A 23,380-nucleotide genomic window follows, 5' to 3' on the forward strand; every position below is an offset into this window, starting at 1 on the left:
ACTCCTCATTTCAAAAAGTGACCTTCCACTTGATTTTTTTTCCCCCGACCCTCAGTGTACATATTGGCCAGGTCTTTGAGTTCTGGTCCAAAGAATAGTTTGACCTCCAGTATAGGATTGCCAAATTTAGCAAATAAAAATACAGGACACTCAGTTAAATTTGACTTTCAAATAAACCACAAATAGCTTTTTTGTGTAAGGTGCCCCGTGCAATATTTGGGACATATGTACACTGGAAAGATGTTCACTGTTTACCTAAAATTCAAATTCAACTGGACGTCCTCTGTTTAATTCAATAAGTTTTCTCCCATGGACTCTTGTGGCTCCCCCATCCCAGGAGGGGGACCTGAGTATAAAGGGTAGCGATCAGGAGGGGTTGTAGGTGATAGTTACCCACGGACAGGCATTGCCCAGAGTCACTTGTCGCTTCATCCCAGAACCTGCTCCGCACTCTGCTTTCTCTGCCTCCTCCCTCCTCTCGCTCGCTTCCCTGCTTCTGAGCTTGGGCCTCACTTCCTGTCCCTGGGCTTTCCCCTACCTCACCTCTCCTCCTTTTCCCTCATTTTACTCTCACTGGTCCAGAACATGTAATTAAAGTTTACATATTTGAGTGTTGGTTGTACTTGACTAAATAAGGATTTATGTTCCTTGCTGAAATTTAAATAGCAAGGGGGAATTGAACTTTGTGTGTGTTTCGTTTTCCTTTAATTGATAGGTGGCCTTAAGTTTATTTTTAGCTACGTGAATCACTGACCTTCACCTTGAGTGGGAAGAAAGGTCTCCCGTTTCCGGCATGAGCTCATCTACATCTTCCTAAGGCACCCGCCAACAGGAAGGAGGAGAGGGGAATAGATAAAAGTTGGGGGACAAAAGGGGGCCCCACTATATGGACCCATGCAGGGAAGGAAGCTCAGAAGCCTCCTGTCCTACCCCACAGCAGACCTTTTGGGATTGGACCCAGCTGCCCAGGGCAGGGGACACCTCTCTCCTCTTTGCGATGGATCACCTGACTCCTTCCCAGGGAGCAGCAGCCACTAACAGACAGTGACGAGCACGCTGGGACTCATTATTAGGGTCCCCCTGGCATTCTGCTTCTATCCTCTGCCTCTCCCAATGGGAGCTGACACTTGAAGAAAGTATCTCTACTGCCCCCGAAGCTCCCTTCCCCCAGCCCCCAACCCAGGTGAAGTCTGGGCAGTTCTCTGAGCTCCCTCTGTGTTAGACCGTCTGATTTCTAGCTCCTTCCCTGGGGGAGCTTGATTTCTGTCTTCTCCCTCATTCTCTCCCTACCTTTGTTTCTCCGTTCCTATTCTTCAGCCACCAACAGAGGGCTTTCCCATCTGGGAAAGACACCTTTGAAGGGCATTGCTAACTTGTGAGAGAATAGTGATCTGAGAATCAGTCACCTGTGTCCTGAACTACTTGGCACTATTATCTTGGCCTCAGTTTTGTCTTCTGTAAAATGGGGGTGATCACATATCTCATAGCTATATTAAAATAGGAAGAAAAACAGATGTCAAAAAGTGAATATTTCTGTCCTCGATCCAAATGCTAAATGTATTTCTTTAATATTGGAAAACTAGAAATTTTGTTTGTTATAGGATCCTTTTCATGCACTCAATCAGAAAGCCTTACCACTGTAATTTTGGAAGCGTCTTTTCATTCCTTCTTTCTTATAGAATCATGACCGTCTGGATGTTCTTTCCCATGTCTCTTTTCAGGCAGGGGAGAATTTTAAAAAGCATGAAAGAATAGGTCTGTCCCCCTTGACATTCCATCTGTGTTTCACTAGAGAGCAGTTTGGCTCTTTCAGAAGTTTGACTGTTTAACAGTTTGTAACCAAGTGGAAGCAGCTACCTGAGTTTGTCAAGGAGGCAGCTACCTGAGTTTGGGGTCAACACTTGCCAAACTGCTGGAGCTATCCAAAGATTTTGGGGGCAGATCTCTCAACCTGGACTTCCCAGAGCATAGAGGAAACAGAAGATTTGAGGCCACCACATTCCGACCCAGTACTTGGACAGAGCTTGTCTGTTCCCTTGGCTACCGCTGTGCAGGGCTTCAGTCAGAGCCCACCTCACCAGGGACCCCACTCACTTTGCAGCGCTGTTCAGTCCTTACCTTCGAAGCAGCCCCACTGCCAGGGACCAGCAATGAAAGTCAGCCATACCCATGGAAATTCATGTGGGGGAGAGAAGGCAGATCAAAGCCTCTGTAACCCAAGAATTCCTCAGCAGCTCGGAGTCCCTTAATAATTATGGTTTGGAGATTTGCCAGAAGGCAAAACCACTTAGCATGCCGGGTTTAACAATGAACGTTTTCTGTGTTTGCAGTAGCCTCTGTGCAGAGCAAATAGGCACCTTGAACAAAGGGCAGGATATTTGTGTGTGTATAAAAGAACTCGCGCGGCCTTCCCCTGGTGCGTCTGCGCGGAAGAATGCAGCGCTCCACTCTGGGCTGGTACCTGTTTCATGAGTAAAGTGGAGAAAGGCTGCACGTCCTGCCTCCGTGTCCACCTCTGTCTGTTAAAAACAAAAACCTTTGTTTAACTCGGAATTTTCCAGACTTATTGACTAAGCCAGATCTTTTTTTTTTTCCTTGGGTCAGTTTTAGATTTTGGAGTTTTCTGTTTTGAGTGTCTGCTAACCTTCTAAAAAACCAATGCACATCCCAAGGGAAACTGGGAAATGATGGCCAAAGAGGGTAGGAAGCAGGGATTTAGACCAGTGGGAAGATGGAAAAAACAAGTCCCAAGCCCTGAGGGGGTGACAAACAGGATTGCTGGAACTCAGGTCTGGACAGCAGTCTGGAAACCCCCTCCTTGGACCCTGGGTCATTGTTTGTCCGGTTAGTCATTTATCCTACAAACATTTGTTATTGGGGGAAACTGGAGAAGAATGGCTTCTTGGATGGAAGTCTGTTAGAGCTGAAGTTTTATAATTCGAGTGAGAGAAAATGGAAAAGATGGGAAACATTCCAGAAAGACAGAGATGGCCAAGTGTGAGGCACATTCAGGAAAGGAATAAATCAGTATACAAGCCTTCATATTCGAGTAGGAGACTAGGGCGGGGCAGCGGAGGATGTTTGGATCAAGCAAGACTCTTGCACATGCAGAGGACAGAAAGTCTGATCCAATCCGCTCCAGCCCAGGGTGGGGCACGTTGGGTCATGTAACTGAGAGTTCCAGGGGGAGGCGGCTGGCTTCAGACGCGGCATAGTTCCGGGCCTCAGACAGTGTCCCAGGGACCTGGTTTTTCATAATTTTTCTTCTCTGCTCTTAGGTTATTTCTGTTTTCAGATAAGCTCTCACTCCCCTTGAAGTTCTAAGATGGCTGCAGCAGTGCTAGCATTTACATCTTCATTTATTCAAGGCCTGTGTCAGTAATGTCTCTTCACTTTTAAATGCCTTCTTTTTATTTGGCTGTGGCATGAGGCTTGCAGGATCTTAGTCCTTGACCAGGGGTCGAACCTGCACCCCTTGCAGTGCAAGTGCAGTCTTAACTACTGGACCACCAAGGAAGTCCCTAAATGCTTTTTTAGTGACTGTAGTTGGGTTCCAGGCCCATCCTGGAACTAATCTCTGAGGCCCAGAACATGAAGCCCTGAATGGCTTAGACCTGGGGCAGGTGCCCATTCCTGGAACAGGAGTGGGAGGTGTCAGCCATGCCCAGACCAAGTGGACTAAAGACATGGAAGGGCTGACTCTCCAGGGAAGATCAGGTACAGCTATCCAGAGAAGGCGAATGGCAGCCGGGCCACAAAACAGCACATGTCCACTGAAACCCAGAGTGCCAGGGCAAAGGATCTGGATATCATTTGCACCGGAGAACCAGTAAAACTTTTAGAACAAGTAAGTAACATGATCGGAGCTATACTTTAAAGTTAATTCAGCTACAGTTTAATAGCTGCCATGTGCTTGGCACATGGTAGGGCCTCAATAAATATATTTGGAAAGAGAGATAAATGGATGAATGGGGGTGGGGAGAGAGAAATGAAAGTTGGGAGCATCCATCAGAGCCCATTGTAATGGTGTGGGAGGGGAGCTAGCAAAGGAAGTTAACAAAAACCCATCAAGAAAACCAAGAAGTTCTGGCATCAGGAAACCCACATAAGGAAAAACTCAAGAGGGCGAGGTTGGTCAACTGTGCCAATCACCATCAAAAGGTCAGGTCAAGGAGTATAAGGATTGAGGAAATGTCGTAAATGAGTGTTGAAAGAGAAGGTCCAGTGGTGGGAAGGTCAGAAGCTGGCTTCAAGGAGTTTAAAAGTAAGTACACTGTGTAACGGGCTTCCCAGGTGGCTTAGTGGTAAAGAATCTGCCTGCAATGCAAGCAGACCTGAGTACAATCCCTGTGTTGGGACAATCCCCTGGAGCAGGAAATGGCAACCTACTCCAGTATTCTTGCCTGGAGAATCCTATGGCCAGAAGAGCCTGGTGGGCTGCAGTCCATAGGGTCACAAAGAGTTAGACACGCAGGCGCACACTCTGTAATATTATCTATCTTCCTTCCAAGCCAAAAACAACAACAAAAAATGCTCCTTAACCTCCACGCATTCTTCACGCAGCACCTTATGCCAACCCTGTGACCTGTCTGCAGCCACAGCGCCCTTTCCTCCTCTGTGTCTTTCTGTTCTCCTTCTCCCTCTCTAGGCTGCCTCTCATATAAATATTGACATTACTCCCTTGTCCTAAAACCACATTTCCTAGCCCTGGCTCTGCCTTCAAGCTAACGTTTCAAAAGAGTCCTTAGAGAAATTTTGAAGTTGGGGCGGAGAGAAGTTTGAGCTTATGTTGAATGTCTTCTGTAGAAGACAAGATTATCTATAAGAATGAGTGGTTAGGGAGTAGGATATAGGGACAGGGAGATGGTTGAAGTAATTTACATAGAAGTTCAGTCAGAAATCACAAAAAAAATGAGTGAAAGAATAGCCAGGGGTGAGAAGGCAGCAAGAGGACAGCTGAGATTAAAAAGCATCAGTGGGGACTTCCCTGGTGGTCCAGTGGTTAAGACTCTGAGCTTCTGCTGTTGGGGGTACAGGTTCCATTCATGGTCAGGGAACTAAGATCCTGCATGTTGCATGGCCAAAAAATAGAGCATGAATGCATAGAGAGCCTAAAGAGCATCCTGCCTCTCTCCAGTGCAAATCAGTGGCTCACAGTGGAACAGTAGATGGGTTTGGGAAGAGATGGTTATAGAGCACTGTTGAGCCTGGAACAAGATCAAGTTGATAAGGGAGATGGGTCAAGGAAGAGCATCCCAAACCCAGAGAGCCCAGGATATACATAGAAAGACAAGTGATGGCCTGACAGAAGGGCAGGGTCAAGATGTGGTCAGGATTAGGGTGAAAAGGTAGTTCCAGTAGAAGAAGTAGAAGGTTAAACCATTGTTTTAGGAATATCAGAGAGGCCATACAGTGTAGGAGCCACAGTGGATAGACTATGGTATTTAAATCCCACATCCTCACCCGTGTCTCTGCTTACGTCATTCCTAAAATGGGGCTCATAAAACCTTCAAAAGATCATTGTAATGAATACACATGTGATTAATTTATATGAAGCACTATACATAATGAGTGCTTCATAAATGTTAGCGATGATGATATTCATTTAAAAGGGACCCAAAAGCTTAGAATTTAAGATCTTGAAGTCAAAACCATTCTAAGCAACAGCAGGGTCTCAGATGCTATCATGATTGTTGAGTGTTCAGTGAAATGGGAGATGGAGAGTATTGGAATTAAAAAGGATCAAGAATGGCGAAACCAAATCCTGGGAGGGGTATCTTTATGGATGTTGATGTCACCAGTTGAGTGGCAGTGACTCTGTGTCATTGAGAAAGACCAGGTCTCTAGTTATAAGGTTCTCAAGAACAGGGAGGTGGTTAGTACAGACCTCAAAAGAAGAGAGATTGAGTGAGAAGCAGGCAAGACTTGTCCAGAAGTCACAGAAGGTGTGGGCTGATCTGTCCACATCAGAGACAGGAAATGAAGAGCCTCTTGTGGAAAGTTAGGAGCATGGCACCTTCTGCCAGGAGAAGAAAGAAGCAAGGGAAGGGTGAGAAATGTGGAGAATTTGCTCACAGTAGAGCAGGTTTTGATTGAGAAGAGCTTTAAAAGGGCATTTAAGGAAAACCATTCCCCGAGTCTGGGGGCATGTCTGAATCAGGCACGTGGGTGGGGGAAGAAGTGGAAAGGAGGTTCTGGCCGAAATTCCTGGGAAAGCCTGGAGAAGGAGGCTCAGTTCCTCACCTTGACTGTGAGATGTGTAACCTTAGACAATGTGGCTCAGGACTGCGTGCCAGGCCCCAGAGCCAGACCCCACTCCCTGATGGCCCACCCACATCCCTGGGGGGGGGGTCCCCAGTTCTGCATGCATTTCCCAGCTCAGTGCTGCTGGGCCCTCTGACAGAGAGAGGGACCGGGAGAGCTGGGATTGGGGGGCTTCTGTCTTTAGAGAGAGGACAAATGGCTTTTAAAGAGAAGGAAACAGGACACCAGCAAGCTTCGTGGCTGTGTTCTCTTCCAAGAGTGCTGTTCTGTAATGTAATTGTATTCAGACATTTTTTTTACATGACATCAGGGAATAGCCTCCCTTAAAAGCTTTCATGAAAAAGCATGACTATAAAACAGACTCAGGCAATGAAATGGAAGCCAGACGATTGGGTCTGTGTCATTCGGGTAAAGAGACTTCTTACAGCTTTGTGACCTGATCTCTGCTCTGTGCATAAAACTCTATTTCATGGACTCCACTTACATACGAGTCTTACCTAGCAGGTGCTTCTAGATGTGAAATGTCTTGCTTTATTACCAAACGTGATGAGGTATAGGAAAGCAAGGCTTCCCTCCTCAGTGGCCACTGAGACCACCCTCCTGGGCTTGCTCGCAGCCTTTCTAGTCCTCTAAGCCCTAAATCTCTGTCCCTGTGTGAGCCAGCACGCTCAGCAGGGAGGGAGAGCTGGCCTCTCTTCCCTCTTTGCCCTCTTAATCCCTGTGTACACCCTCATCTATCCGTCTACACCTCATGTCCTGAGCAGGCAGGGCACATTTCTTTGGGAAATGTGTCCTGGGGAGCAGTACTCACTGAAGAGCCCCATTCTCACCCACCCCTTATTTAAAGCCACAGAGGTACGGAAGTCAATTACCCACCATCCTCTGTCTTTGGCACACCCTCTGGCTCCATCCCCAAAGAGTCTGCTGTTTTGGATTTTTTTTTTTTAATTAAAGTGAACATTCACATAACATACAATTAACCATTTTAAAGTATACTGTTCAGTGGCATTGAGTAATTCATAATATTGTGCAACCATCTCCACCCTCTGGTTTCAGAACATTGTCATCACTCCCCCCAAAAAATCCCATCTCCATTAAGCAGTCACTCCCTGTCATAACCTCCCCTCCCAGCTCCTCATAACCACTAATCTGCTTTCTGTGTCTATGAATTTTCCTATGCTGGATATTTCATATAAATGGAATCATATATGACCTTTTATGCCTGCCCTTTTCTCTAGGCATAATGTTCACTGGGGCTTCCCTGGTGGCTCAGATGGCAAAGAATCTGCCTGCACTGCAGGAGACCTGGGTTTGATCCCTGGGTTGGGAAGATCCCAAATTTTTAATCTGAATTATACCAATATTCCCTGAATATTCATTGGACGGACTGATGCTGAAGCTGAAGCTCCAATACTTTATCCCCCTGATGCAAAGAGCCAACTCATTGCAAAAAACCCTGATGCTGGGAATGATTGAGGGCAAGAGGAAAAGGGGGTGACAGAGAATGAGATGGTTGGATGCCATCACTGACTCAATGTACATGAGTTTGAGCAAACTCAGGGAGATAGTAAAGGACAGGGAAGCCTGGCATGCTGCAGTCTGTGGGGTCACAAAGGGTCAGACAAAACTTAGTGACTGAACAACAACAATACCAACATTAATGAATTTTCATCAAGAAATTATTTTCCAGTGTAACTCCATCAAGCCAGTTTAATACCTTGACCAATTTTCTGTATGCTGCTGCTGCCGCTGCTGCTAAGTCACTTCAGTCGTGTCTGACTTTGTGCGACCCTATAGATGGCAGCCCACCAGGCTCCCCCATCCCTGGGATTCTCCAGGCAAAAACACTGGAGTGGGTTGCCATTTCCTTCTCCAATGCATGAAAGTGAAAAAATAAAGTGAAGTCGCTCAGTCATGTCTGACTCCTAGTGACCCCATGGACTGCAGCCCACCAGGCCCCTCCATCCATGGGATTTTCCAGGCAAGAGTACTGGAGTGGGTATAGAGCAGTTAAAATTTTCTAACATTCTCTCTTTTTTTCTTAAGTATCAACTCTTTTACCTATATATTTGGCAATGAAGGTTTGCCTTTTCAGTCAAAAATTTTAGTAAGAGTTTTACCATATCTGGTTTCGTTTGTTTCCACCAAGTCACATTTTCCCCCATAGTTGTTGTTATCATTGTTTGCCGTTTTCAACGTCACCAACAAAATGACATCTTTGGTCAGTTATGATGAATTTTATCTTGTGCTGTTTAGCCACTGTCAGTTTAGTTTTATGTTGATTGTTGTTACCAGTAACATTCATAGCAAGACCAAAACATCCTCAAGGTCAAAAACAACCTGCTTCTTCCCAGAGTACCTCCTCCTCTTAATCCCTCCTCCCACCCTCCCCATGGAAGAGCTGATACTGAAGGCAAAGGAGCTGTTCTAAGCAGTGGCCTCTAGGGTCTCAAAACCCTTAAGACCCAGACGCTCTTCCTAGCAGCTCATTTAAATCCATCCTGCCAACAGTTTGATCTTTTCTCCTTTTTAATTGCTCAAAACCCAGAGCCTGTAGTCTCTTGAACGATCATCACTTCCTTGGCTTGTTTTCTGTGGCCTCTCCCTTCCCTTCCCTCCCCCTCACCCTCCCCAGGCTTCTCCAGCCTCAGCCTCACCTCCTCTAGCCCAGGGTCTTGGCAGCAGGCAGTTCCGATGCCTTTGACAGTACTTCCAGGGAGGGTGTTGGGGAATGATGGTCACAGATAGGAAAGGCCTTGGGTGACCTGGGAGTGAACTCAATTTCAAGACACAAAATCCCCAGGAACTTTTAAATCACAGGCACTTATATTTTGAGCAGTGTTTATAAATCTTAAAATCACTTTGTGAGTTTAAGAATCATTTATTCATTGTTTTGTAAAGAATCCTCCTGCAATGCAGGAGACCTGGGTTTGATCCCTGGGTCGGGAAGATCCCCTGCAGAAGGGAATGGCAGCCTGCTCCAGTATTCTTGCTGGAGAATTCCATGGACAGAGGAGCCTGATGGGCTACAGTCCATGGGGTCACAAAGAGTCAGACACAACTGAATGACTAACACTTTCACTTTTCACTTTTGCTCATTGTATTACCAAGGACTCTCTTTGTTCTGTTTAGAGCCATAAAAGCCTGAGAATGAGGAGTGGACATCTAAAGAGGAGTTTTCTGGATTTGGGAGAAGGCAGGAGGTGATAGTGGGAAAGTTCTCAGGAGAGAAAAATGACTATCCTAGATGTTTCTTTTTCTTTTTTTTTTAAGTGTAGCTATTTGTTTGTTTGACTGCACTGGGTCTCAGTTGTGGAATCTTTGATCTTCGTCATGGCATGTGGGATCTAGTTCCCTAGGATCAAACCCAGGCCGTCTGCATTGGGAGCTCAGAGTCTTAGCCTCTAGACCATGAGGGAAGTTCCCCCATCCTGGATGTTTCTGGTCTCAAATTTCTAGTCTTTAGATACACACTCAGACCATCCTTATCCTCCATCCTCCATGTCCCACCAGTGTTTTAGGGGAGCTGGGCAGTCCCCCATCTGAGGGCCAGAGAAGCCTCACAAAGAACTCAGAAGGAGCTAGTCAGTCCTGAGCACTCAGGCTGAGAAGAAATTCCCTGTAAGAGAAAGAAATTCCAACAGTGAAATAAAGCAGAGAAAGCTAGAGTGATTTCAGGGAAAGGGAAATTGCAAGGTCCAAGCTGGTGAGTAAGACATGTGGAATGTACCTGCAGAGCCACTGAACTCTGCCCAGGCAGAGGGAGAGGAGGCTGGTGGAAGAAGGGATCTCAGGTTGCCCAACCTCTTTCCACTCCCCAAAAGGACTTCCCAATCTCTAGACATCCTCTTTGTACCCCTGCTTCCATCGAAGTCTCTCCTGCCTGCCCTCACTGGCTCCCTAGGCAGGGAGAGAGGGAGATGGGTGTCAGATTGCCCCTTCTGGGAGGAGAGCTTTGGGGTGAGTGACAGTGTAGAGAGGATAAAACACACAAGGCGCTCACTTTCCACGAAGAGGTGGAGGTGATTGCCCACTTTGGGAGGCTCAGCAGAGTGAAACCAACAAGGAGCAGGCCGAGTGCAGGGGATGCTGGAGAGGGCCTGGCTCACCTGAGGACCAGAGACTGACTTAGCACATTCACAGGAGGGGCCTGGCATGATTTGTCCTCGCTGAACAGAGGAATGCCAAGTGTGGGCCCAGTGCTATCATGCAGAGCCTCTCTGGTCTGGATCCAACTCAGTCCTCTCCCTGTGGCCCTGCCACCCACCAGGGCCCCAGGGACACGCCTTGGTTATCCTGCTCTGGAAGGGCCACGGACAAAGCCCATGTGTGACTCACTCTTCCTGATGACCTTGGGAGGTTACCACAAGAAATAGGACTGAGTATCACACACAGAACTGTAGTCCCTGGAAAGGAGAGGCAGTGAGGGCCGCTCCCCTCTCCTCAAGATGCAAGCCTCTAGGAGGACCAGGTCTTGTCCGTAGCGTTGCTGCCTGAGGGTGATATTTGTTTGAACCCATGTCTTATTCTTTGGTGTGGTTAGAAGTGAACAAATACAAGTATTTTTATAAGCTTTGAGCCAAGGACACTGTTAACCAGCTGTAATTTATCAACCCCTTGTTGGTAAAGTGTAGCCCTACTGAATAAGTGCACACTTTTAGGAAATGCTTATTTGTTCTCATTCATGTTGACTGTATCCATTTTTTAAATGGGGGTGAGGGGAGGAAAATACATATATATGGGCTTCCCAGGTGGGGCTAGTGGTAAAGAACCCACCTGCCAACGCAGGAGACATAAGAGATCCATGTTCGATCCCTGGGTCAGGAAGATCCCCTGGAGGAGGTCATGGCAACCCACTCCAGTATTCTTGCCTGGGGAATCCCCAGTGACAGAGGAGCCTGGTGGGCTACAGTCCACAGGGTCACAAAGAGTTGGACAAGACTGAAATGACTTAGCACTCAGATTTACCCAGTGATTTGAGGTGGACCCACATTTTCTTAATTGTAGTTTTTTTAACTTTAAAAATAAAGGTTTTTAAATATATGTATCTTTTTTTTTTTTATGGAAGCAAGGAATTTGCTGCAGTATTTCTGGTTTCACAATAGGTCACCAGGAAATGTGTGTATCAGGCACATGACTGTATCCGTGGGGATCTCCATCTTTGGGAACTGGGTCCTTAGGAACTTTTGGGAACCCAGGCCCTCTGTTCCATATGAAAACAGCTGGAAAATTAAGAAAAAGCAAATTACTAATATTTGAAAGATTTTTTTCCCCCGAACTATTTTTAGAACTTCAAACGATGGTATTTTTATCCTTTCCCTTCAGAATTGGAAAATGTTTCCACTTCCAGACAGAAAGGGCTCTGTAACAGGCTGTTCATCTCACGTGACTGAGTTCCATGTGCTGCCCCACCTCTGCCCAGAGAGCTGGGAGTGGAGGGTGCGCCTAGGGATTGCCTTCCAGAAAAGGGATGTGAGGAGATGAGGTCTTCCTTGTCTTCCCCAAATAGAGAGTCAGGCCGCTGGTTCCTAATGACACTGAGAGTTCCATCCCTCCATCCCTCCCTCCATTTACTTGCAGAGACTTCACGGAAGGGACTCGGCAGTTGTGCAGGGTTGTGGGGAAGGTTAAAGCAGGGTTTCTCAGCCTCAGCACAGTTGACATTTCAGAGAGGGAGCTGTCCTGGGCATTATGGGATGTTTAGCAGCATTCTTGGCCTCTACCCAGCTCATGCCAATAGCACCCACCTCCTTTGAATTGTGACAACCAAAAATGAGTTGGGTCCTGAGGGCCAAGAAGGCTAAGTCAAGATGAGGAACATCTGTCAGACAGGGAATGATGAGGAAACAAAGCCATGAAAGGTGTAGGGAGAGGGGCGTGGGGCTGATGTGAGGAGAGGCCTTTGGTCGTGGGTCTCGTCTATAAGATAAGGGGCTGGCTGGAGGCCTGCTGCCCTCGTGGGTACCCTGTTTCAGCATCACAAGCCCACATGCCTGCAGGGGTGAGGTGGGAGGCAGTATGATGGTCCCAGACAGGGCACACAGATGCCTCCTGTAGTGCGTGGCCACTTCTGTGCTCCAGGCAGCCCATTAAACTACAGACCTAGAGATACTAAGTTCCAATTTTCTGAATTTTCAAAAGATGCTGGACATTTGGATTTTTATGAAAAATCTCCCTGGTTTTTAAAAAACCTTATGAGCTATCCCAAACAGCTGTGTGAAGACCCAATAGTCCATCTGCACCCCTGCTGGGTACGTCTGCTGGGTCCCTTGGGGCCTGGGAACCCCTGAGCTGTGTGCCTTTGATTGGGTTCTGCCTCCATGTGTCCTGTCTTTTAAACAATGGTTTTCAGGGCTTAAGAAACCAAAAGAAAAAGAAGGAGGAGGAGGGAGAGGGGTCTACCTGAGCCAGCTGAAGTCTGAGTTCCCGGCCAGACTTAGTACCATGGGCAGGTTGGGAGTGAGGGGAGGGGCTGGCTGTCATCCAGGGCACGACGTCCAGCAGCGGATGCATGGGCAGTGGTCTCAGTTACTGCTGGGCTGCCCTTGGGAGCACCGACCGGCACATGGGCTTCTTTTTTGATGAAATTTTCAAAATATTCATATAAAGAACAGAGACTGATACCACAGTTACCATGTTCCCCGACCCAGATTTCCTGCTCGGTTCATCAGAGCCACCGGAGGGACCAACCTGTCTCTGTTCCTTAGGATAGAACCTTCCTCTGGGCCATTTGTCTGAGGTTAGGAGCATGTGGGAGCTCTGTTATGTGGTAAAGTCTGAGGTGATGACCTCTGATGGTTTAGGAAGTTCTCTCACTGACTGAGGTGCCTGGAAGTCCCACCTCTGAGCCCTGGCTACTGGAGAGCGGAGAACCTGGGCTCTAGGGGTCAAGGGTCAGCCGAGGCAGGGGCCAGTGAGCCTCCTGGAGCCCCTGCAAGAGTTGAATGGCAGAGTCAGCAGCTGAGCCAGGCTTTGGTCCCACGGTTGTTTCTCGTGACTAGTTGTAATACTGGCTCTTGACCTCCTGAGGGGATGTGAAGAAATCCATGGAGAACACTGGAAATGAGGAAGCTGGTCTAGAAACAGCCTGATGAAGCCTTAAAATATTTTCACTCAGAAAAAAGAAAGCACAGTTGTACTCACTCAGCTTTGCCCACCCCCCTCCCCCATCACCAAACCTGCCCTAGACTGTCTGCCCCTCCATCTTCACCTCCAGCTCCCCCAAACCTGCCTCCTCAACAGGCCGGTCTAATCTCCCTACTCCTCCCCTTCATCCCAGCTCTGCTTGTCCTCTGACCCTCATCTGCACAAGTGTCTCCTCTCTGAAGCTCCCCCTTCTTCCACCCCGCACTCTTTCTTTTTTCCCTTTTCTGTCCTTTCATTACAGCTAGGAATGGTATAATCAGTCCGTGTTGTGCACCATCTTTGACTACTTCCTGACACTTCATATGTGTCAGCTTGCCTCTGACTAAACTGTTTGCTCTCTGAGAGAAGGGCCTGGAATTTTTCTCATGTTTCTCACAGCTTCCCCCCTCCCTTTCCCATCCCCACAACAAAACCCCTATCTGGTGATCAACAAGTATTTGTGGGGAGATAAAAGCTTGAATTGATGGGTAAATGGATGGTGAGGGGAGTTGGGTGGATGGCAGGGTTGAGGGGTTTTCCACAAATGCCTGACAGGATTCTCTAGAGCTGGTGGGAGGGAGAATCCAACTCCTCGCCATTTGCTCAGCATTTCCTGGGCTGACTTGACCTCTCTTGGAAAAGACTGGGAAAGAGGCTTGACCAATGGCCTTAGTCTCAAAGGCATCTCCCTCATAATACTTTATAATCAAACGGTAGGTTCCTAATCCATGGTCTGAATTGGTTTTCATGGTTGGCAACACAGAAAAAAATCCGTGTCAGCATTTTCACTTTAATCAGTACAGTTGAAAATGACCCCAAACCTGCCTAGAAATGAAAGATCACATGTCTTAGTTGGGACATTGACTAAGCTACCACTTTGAATGATCCGGCACACTGGGTGAAGCCTAGGTCTTCAGCTCCCAGCCCCAAGGTGGGCCTCTTCATGGAGGTGGGGAAGAAGATGGCAGGGGAGCAAGTCAGATGGCTTCTGATCCCCAGGTGGCTGCCTTGGCAGGAGACCTTGACATGGTCAGGGCAGTAGCGAGAGGAGGCCTGTGCGGCAGCAGCCCTGCAGCCTCTTGTCCGCTGTCCTCCGCTGCAATCCAAGTGAGTTATCCATTCTTGCGCATGGAAAGCGTAGGATTAACCAGTTCTAAATGCCCATTTGTTGGGCTTCCGACTTGCTTCCAAATGACTGAGTGTTAACCCAGTCTGCCTTGCGTAGGCAGCCCCAGACACGTGTGTACCAGCAACCCTTCCCCACTTGAAGCACTCCCTTAGCTAGTGCGGGGAGAGTCTTGGAGGTGATTTATTCCCCGACGCTGACCTCTCCCCTTCCTTGGCTCCTGCGGCTCTTGGGATCCAGACCACTCCATTGATTCCTCACCGTTGCCTGAGTGTTTGCCTGACCTTCCCATCCAGACCACCAGCTTCCTGAGGACAGGACAGGAGGTGTCAGTCTCTTGCTTTGTTTTCTACAGTACTTAGCATATCACTGGCTCAAAGCAGACCATTAGCTCCCATTTCCTGATTGTGTGGTGAAGGGCCAGGCAGAGTCCCAGCTCCTCCAGGAATCCTTCTTGAGCCTTCTTTCCGACCAACCATTCACCTCTGCAGAGCCCTCCAGCACCTGAGAACTAGGCCCTACAAGCATGTATGAGGCTCTAGATGTTTGTCCAGTCCCCTCAGTAGACTGGCCCTTTCCAGACCGACTCTGTGGTCAGGCTTCCTCCAAGCAACCGGAACCAACTTGAGCACATAGCAGATTTTTTTTTTTTAACATCCTAGTCTTACTGAGATATAGCATACATATACCATACAAGTCACCCATTTAAAGAGTACAAGGCAGTGTTTTTTAACATACTCATGGAGTAATGCAATCATCAGCACAATTTTCACACATTTTCACCACTCCAAAGAGAAATACCACAACCTACCCTTAATAGGTTCTTCCATATTAGTTGACTCTGGCTACTGTAACAAATGACCACAAACTTGGTGGTTTAAAACAACACTGATTTATTGTCTCACAGCTCTGGAGACCAGAAGCTAGAAAATAAGGTGTCAGCTGGGCCACACTCCTCCTGCAGGTGCCAGGGAAGAATCCAGTCCTTGCCCCTTCCGGTTTCTGGAGGCTGTCCGCATTTCCTCGTTAGGATCACTGTCGCCCCTGCCTCTGTCTTCACATCACCTTCTCCTTTCTCTGTGTGTGTTACATGTATGTTAGTCACTTAGTTGTATCTAACTCTTTGCAACCCCATGGACTAAAGCCCACCAGGCTTCTCTGTCCGTGAAATTCCCCAGCAAGAATACTGGAGAGGGTTGCCATTCCTTCTTCAGGGGATCTTCCTGACCCAGGGATTGAACCCAGGTCTCCTGCATTGCAGGCAGATTCTTTACCGTCTGAGCCACCAGGGAAGCCCTTCTTTCTATGTGTGTCTAGTGTCAAATCCCCCTCCCCCTTATTAGGACAATGGTGATGATATCTAGGGGCCACCCGGATCATACAGGATTATCTCCTCATCTAAGTATCATCAACCAGATCACATCTATAGAGACCGTTGTTACAAGTAAATTAACAGTCACAAGGTCCAGGGACTTTACATAGGTATCTTTTGGGAGGCCATTTTTCAGCCTTCCACACTCTTCATGCCTACTCCCCCCCATAAAATACATCATATAGCAAAAAATATGTAAAATTTAAGTGTACATGTGTACAAACTTTAGTATATTCATAAGGTTGTACAACCATCAACACTATCTGATTCCAGAACATTTGCATCAGCTTAAAAAGAAACACTCTATCTATCAGCAGCCATTCCTCATTCTCCCTATTCTCCAACCCCTGGCAACCGCTAATCTACTTTTCTGTCTGTATGATTTGCCTGTTATGGACATTTTATATGAGTGGAATTATACAGTGTGTGATCTGTGCCTGGCTTCTTCACTTAGCATGTTTTCCAGGTTCATCTGCATTGTAGCATGTATCGGTACCGCATTCCTTTTTATAGCTGAATCGTATTCCATTGTTTGGATGTACCACATTTGTTTATCCCTTCATTGGTTCATGAACATTGTGGTTTCCACTTATTTGCTTTTATGAATAATGGTCTATGAACATTCATGTACATGTTTCTGTGTGAACATATGTTTTTAGGTATATGTATATGTCTAAGAGCTGGAGAGAGTTTCAGACAGTTTTCCAAAGTGGCTGGCACCATTTTACATTCCTACTAGCAATCTATGGAAGTTTTCAATTTTTCACATCTTTTACCAAAACTTAGCATATGTCTTCTTGATTCAAGTGACACTAGTGAGTATGAAGGGGCTTCTCATTGTGGTTTTGCTTTGTATTTCCCTGATGATTAATGATGCTAAGCATCTCTGCATGTGCTTATTGATCATTTGTATATCTTTTCTAAAGAAATGTCTGTTCCGACCCTTGGCACATGTTTTAACTGGATTATTTGTCTTTTTATGATTGGGTTTTAAGAGCTTCGCTGGTAGCTCATTTGGTAAAGAATCCACCAGCAATGCAGGAGGCCCTGGTTCGGTTCCTGGGTCAGGAAGATCTGCTGGAGAACGAATAGCCTACCCACTTCAGTATTCTTGGACTTCCCTTGTGGCTCAGCTGGTAAAGAATTTGCCTGCAATGCGGGAGACCTAGGTCCGATCCCTGGGTTGGGAAGATTCCCTGGAGAAGGTAAAAGCTACCCACTCTAGTATTCTGGCCTGGAGAATTCCATGGACTGTACAGTCCATGGGGTCACAAAGAGTCGGACACAACTGAGAGACTTTCACTTTCACTTTTCACTTTCACTTTATGTATTTAAAATACATACCCCTTGTATATTCTCCAGTTCTGTGAATTTTCTTTTCACTTTCTTAATAATGTCCTTTAAAGTATAAAAGTTTTCAATTTTGATGAAGTCTAATTTTTCTTTTATTGCTGGTGCTTTTGATGTCATGTTTAAAAAACCATTTCTTACTCCTATATTTCTCTGAGTTTTATAGTTTTACTTGTTAACTTTAGTTTTGATATATTTTGAGTTAATTTCATGTATGTTTTGAGGTAGGGGCATGGTTTCATTCTTTTGCATGTGAATATTCAGTTGTCTTTGCTCCCTTGGTTTAAAAGACTGTTCCTCCCCCAACCAGTTATTTTGACACCCTTGTCAAAAATCAATTGACTGTAATTGTGAGAACTTATTTCTGGACACTCAATTCTATTCCATTTGATCTATATTATGTCTATCCTTATGCCAGTTTCGAAATCAGGAAGTGTGAGTCCTCCAGTTCTGTTGTATTTTTCCAGACTGTTTTGGCTGTTCCGGACACACAACAGATTCCTCCAACACGCCTGTTGCTTGGCCACTTGCTTTCTTGCTTCCTTGAGAGAAGCCTGTGAGAGCCTGGCTGGTCTGCAGGGTTGTGTTGAAAATCCCTTTCCCTACCCTTCAGCCTCCTCTTCAGAAGGCATTCAGCCAGTAGAGACTGGGCTGCTCTGGCTGAGCTGTTTTAGTCCAGGGTAAAGTAATAAAAGAAGGAACTTGGCAAGGTGCATCTGGCCCCTCAAGCAGGAGATCTAAATCTATCTAATCCTCCCCTCACCCCCATCCCAGCTCCCCTTCCTCGTCTCTCCTCACTTGGTGGGGTCGGTGTTTGGATGGTTATAATTCTAGTAGATTCACTTCCAGACAACACACCAGCTCTCCTCTAGAGCTTCAGTCATTCCCAGGACTCCCCTGGCACTTTCTAAGTGTGATGCCCAACTACATGGTGCAGGACAGGGGACATCAGTCCTCAGGCGGGGCAGGTGCCACAGTCTGGCCTTCCTGGTGGCATCTCTGATAACTTCCGAGTGGTCTTCATGGACCCATTGGGAGTGTTGCACAAGCTGCAGGCACTGGTTTTGCTGGTGGATGAAACTATGTTCTTCCCCATAGAGCTTTCAGTCCTTGCCTTAAGGAGACAAAAAGAAGAGCCAGGGCAGGGAGGGATAAGTGGTGAATCAGAGGGAAGATTTTTCTGGAAGGTTTCAAGAGAAGCTGACCTGATGCTGATGCCACAGTATAGAGGACTTACAGCTTTGACCCTTTCTTCAAAAATATGACCCTCAGCTGGGAGCTCTTTTTAATGCATGAAAAGGGAAAGTCTCTCAGTCGTGTCCAACTCTTTGCAGTCCTATGGACTATGTAGTCCATGGAATTCTCTAGGCTAGAATACTGGAGTAGGTAGCCTTTCCCTTCTCCAGGGGATCTTCCCAACCCAGGGACTGAACCTAGGTCTCCCACATTTCAGGCAGATTCTTTACCAACTGAGCTATCAGGGAAGCCCCACTTTTAATGCATAAAAATAATAAAACTGAGTCTGACTTCCTCATCTCCATGGGGTACTGGGAGTGTTTCTCCAAGGCTTCCCTGCAGGGTGGGCGTGGCCTGTGACTGAAAGATGCTTATTAGCTCAGTGCCACCACTGCTAACTGTGAGATTCTGGACCCGTTACCCAACCTCTGTGAGCACACCTTCCTCATTTATTAAATAAGGATACCTCCCTTCTGGTGGTGGGACAAGCAAGGATTCAAATAAAAGGAAAGTCTCTGTTATTATCAACTTATTGCTTGCTTTCTTTGTGGCTGTCCCTGTGTTAGTATTCAATCCAAATCAAGTGGGGTAAAGGAAGTTTCATAATCTCGAGAGTCATAAACTGGAATGTTCTGAGCATCTGCTGTGTGTTTCATTGTATGCTAGTCCGCATGTATATTTTCAGTCTTTGGGGCTTGAAAGATGCCAATTAATGGTGTTCTCTTCCCCTTACAGACTCTAAAGTAGTTGAGAACTACACAGGGGAGTCAGCAGAGATAAAAAATAGAGATTGTGTCATAGGCAAAGCCTAGACCAACACATGGCTCAGACCTGCAGCCAAAAATGCACCTTCACACGTCGCCTCAACTTTTTCTGTTCCCAGTTTGAAGCCTGATGCCAAGCTGCAGAGCCTAAGGGGCAGGTGACCTGGGGGATTGATTTTGGGCTCTGAAGATGGTGACATTGGTCCTTGGGCTGCTTCTGTGAGCCCAGGCCCCACTTCATGGGCTCTGTGTAGTGCTGGCCCTGATGGAGGGTCATCAGCTCTGTTGCTCTCACCATGAAGAACTACGTCTCAGGAATGCTGGTACTAGTTCTCCAAATCTGCACTCTGCATACACCATGAAACTTGCTGTCAATTCCAGTTTCTTTATAGCCACTTAAAGCTTTCTGACTGTATGCAAGTGAGATAACCTAACTGTGCCTGGATTCCTCATCTGTGAATTAAGAAAGGTAACACCCAAGCCAGAGGATGTTGAAGGACTGGAGAGAAAGGACCTGGTTAGGGGATTGGCACTTAACAGGTCCCCAGAGGCTGGCTCAACACTCTAGGGAACTCAGCTTTCTATTCCAGACTCTGAGGCTTCTCCCTGTGTGTTGAGCAAGTCTCTTTGGGGGCCAAATGGTCAAGGACAAGGTCTGTGGGCTGCAGTGAAGATGTGGATTTGAGAAAGATGAGGTCTCAGTACAAGTGGGTCATTGAAAAACAGCATTGATGTATGGATGGGTCTGTAGAAATGTACTGTCTGTGTGGCAAGATTTCAGTCCCACATTTCAGGCCTGCTCTAGGTTGGTGGTGGTAGGCGCAGGGTTGTTAACGGAAGTGTCAATGCCCTGAGCCTCCCTTCAAACCCATATTTAGGACTGTCTAAAAATCCTAGAAGATGATGCTGTGAAAGTGCTGCACTCAATATGCCAGCACATTTGGAAAACTCAGCAGTGGCCACAGGACTGGAAAAGGTCAGTTTTCATTCCAACCCCAAAGGAAGGCAATGCCAAAGAATGTTCAAACTACCACACAATTGCACTCATCTCACACAGTAGCAAAGTAATGTTCAAAATTCTCCAAGCCAGGCTTCAACAGTACGTGAACCGTGAACTTCCAGATGTTCAAGCTGGATTTAGAAAAGGCAGAGGAACCAGAGATCAAATTGCCAACATCTGTTGGATCATCGAAAAAGTGAGAGTTCCAGAAAAACATCTTCTTCTGCTTTATTGACTATGCCAAAGCCTTTGACTGTGTGGATCACAATAAACTGTGGAAAATTCTGAAAGAGATGGGGATACCTGACCTGCCCCCTGAGAAATCTGTATGCAGGTCAAGAAGCAACAGTTAGAACTGGACATAGAACAACAGACTGGTTCCAAATCGGGAAAGGAGTACGTCAAGGCTGTATATTGTCACCCTGCTTATTTAACTTATATGCAGAGTACATCATGAGAAATGCTGGGCTGGATGAAGCACAAGCTGGAATCAAGACTGCCAGGAGAAATATCAATAACCTCAGATACACAGACGATACCACCCTTATGGCAGAAAGCGAAGAAGAACTAGAGAGCCTCTTGATGAAAGTGAAAGAAGAGAGTGAAAAAGTTGGCTTAAAGCTCAACATTCAGAAAACTAAGATCATGGCATCTGGTCCCACCACTTCATGGCAAAGAGATGGGGGAACAATGGAAACTGTGACAGACTTTATTTTGGGGGGCTCCAAAATCACTGCAGATAGTAACTGCAGCCATGAAGTTAAAAGACGCTCCTTGGAAGAAAAGTTGTGACCAAATTAGCATATTAAAAAGCAGAGACATTACTTTGCCAAACAAAGGTCCATCTAGTCAAAGCTATGGTTTTTCCAGTAGTCATGTATGGATGTGAGAGTTGGACTATAAAGAAACCTGAGCACCGAAGAATTGATGCTTTTGAACAGTGGTGTTGGAGAACACTCTTGAGAGTCCCTTGGACTGCAAGGAGATCCAACCAGTCCATCTGGAAATCAGTCCTGAATATTCATTGGAAGGACTGATGCTGAAGCTGAAACTCCAACACTTTGGCCACCTGATGCGAAGAGCTGACTCATTTGAAAAGACCCTGATGCTGGGAAAGATTGAAAGCAAGAGGAGAAGGGGACCACAGAGGATGAGATGGTTGGATGATATCACCGGCTCAACAGACATGAGCTTGAGTAGGCTCTGGAAGTTGGTGATGGACAGGGAAGCCTGGCATGCTGCGGTCCATGGGGTCTCAAAGAGTCGGACACAACTGAGCAGTTCAGTCAGTGACTGAACTGAACTGAAGGCAAAATGGTGAAGTAAGCAATGGTTTCCCCAAGTCATCCACTTCCTTTTTCTGTGCCCCATTCTACTCTTTCAGCACCCTTCCCGCAGACAGCTAAGAAGATGAGTATCTGAAAAATGAATTCAGTCTAACACAGAGGGCAGTGGACTATGAGCTAATTCCAGCCCCCCACCTGCCATTGGGGAGCTTCCCAGCTGGCTCCGTAGTAAAGAATCTGCCTGCCAAGCAGGAGACACAGGTTCAAGCCCTGGGTTAGAAAGATCCCCTGGAAAAGGAAATGGCATCCCACTCCAATATTCTTGCCTGAGACATCCCATGGACAGAGGTGCCTGATGGGCTACAGTCTATGGGGTTGCAAAGAGTCTGAAATGACTTAGCAATTAAACAACCACAACTTGTCATTGTACAGCCTGTGAACTGCGAATGGCTTTTACATTTTTTTAATGGTTGGAAAAAATAAAAAGAAGAATTATTATTTGTTGATACCTAAAAATCACATGAAAGTCCAATTTTATTGGAATAGAAATAACGGTTTATCGGAACCTAGTAGCCACAACCATTTGTTTACATATTGTCTATGGCTGCTTTCCGCAGAGTTAATTGTGACAGAGACCATAAGACTTGCAAAGTTGGAATGTCCCTGATGGTCCAGTGGCTAAGACTGCCATTGCAGGAGGCCCAGGTTCGATCCCTGGCCAGGGAACTAGATCCCACATACCACCACTAAGACCCGGTGCAGCCAAACAAATAAATATTAAAAAGACTCCCAAAGTCTAAAATATTTACCTTCTGGCTCTTTAAGAAAAAATTTGCTGATGCCCTGCTCAGAGATGTTAGAGATTTAATGTGTCATGTGCTCAATGGGACTTGTTTTAGAGGAAGGGGCAAAGTGATGGAGGTCAGGCATTGTCAGCAGGCCTGCAGAGGAAATGCTGGGTGGGATGCTTTCCTGATATCCTTCCAGCTGGGTTGAGGGGAGAGATTCCTGTAGATGGGGCAGCTTCTATCCACACTGGGATAGGGGGCACGGAAATGGTGGGGTTCAGGCCTATGATTCATTCTAGTGTATAGACAGCAAATAACCCTTAGTGAGCCTCTCCCACCAGCTTCCCTGCCAGGTGGTGGCAGTGATCTTACCTGGGACTTTCGCTGCCTCAGAATCCTGCACAGACTCCCAGTTGGCTCTCAGCAGCACATTCATGGCTCACCTCTCTCATCTTTGCAGAATTTGCCTTCTGTCAGGTGGATGCCTCCAGCGCACTGGATCTGGCTCTGGCTGTGCTGTGTGACCTGCTCCAGCAGTGGGATCAGCTGACCCCTGGACTCCCAGTCCTGCTGGGATGGCTGTTGGGAGAGGGTGAGGACCTCGTGGCCTGTGAGGAGAGCGCACATCAGGTAATCCCTAGGGTGTCAGGCGGCGGAGGTGTGTCAGAGCGTCCTACCTACGCCCACTGGAGGCAGCACTTAACAGGCTTTTGTCAGCTTGATATGGCTTGAAAGTGTGCTTCTGGATGCTCAGATACACAGTAGTAACCGATTAACAAAATCTCCACATGACCCCAGCCTGCTGGGTGCTGCTCGGGCAGCTCTCCTGCTGATTCAGGGGTTCCAATGGTAAGCCTTCCCATCAGAGTTGGGGAGGGGACTTCGAAAGAGGTCCCTTGGAAGTTGATAGTTTAATTATGGAGAATGCTTATTCATCAACATTAGAGTAACCAAGGGCTCCCCACAATTAGGTGTGAAGCTGAAACACTCCCAGAGAATCAGGGTCCTTCCAGGGTCTCGGCCACTAGAAGAAAACTATTAAACCCCTCCAGGTTTAATAAACTGCTAT

General features: G+C 46.7%; 1 protein-coding gene across 1 annotated transcript in view; it reads left to right on the plus strand.

The window, feature by feature from the left end:
- THADA (thyroid adenoma associated) overlaps window positions 1-23,380 on the plus strand; it is a 333,765-nt gene that overhangs the window by 307,969 nt on the left and 2,416 nt on the right. The window contains exon 37 of the mRNA XM_010842320.1: window positions 22,772-22,941. Coding sequence (XP_010840622.1) covers window positions 22,772-22,941 — 170 coding nt within the window. The remainder of the gene's footprint in view (window positions 1-22,771; window positions 22,942-23,380) is intronic.

Source organism: Bison bison, unplaced genomic scaffold, assembly GCF_000754665.1.
Source record: "Bison bison bison isolate TAMUID 2011002044 unplaced genomic scaffold, Bison_UMD1.0 scf7180017864177, whole genome shotgun sequence".
In the NCBI taxonomy this organism is placed as follows: Eukaryota; Metazoa; Chordata; class Mammalia; order Artiodactyla; family Bovidae; genus Bison; species Bison bison.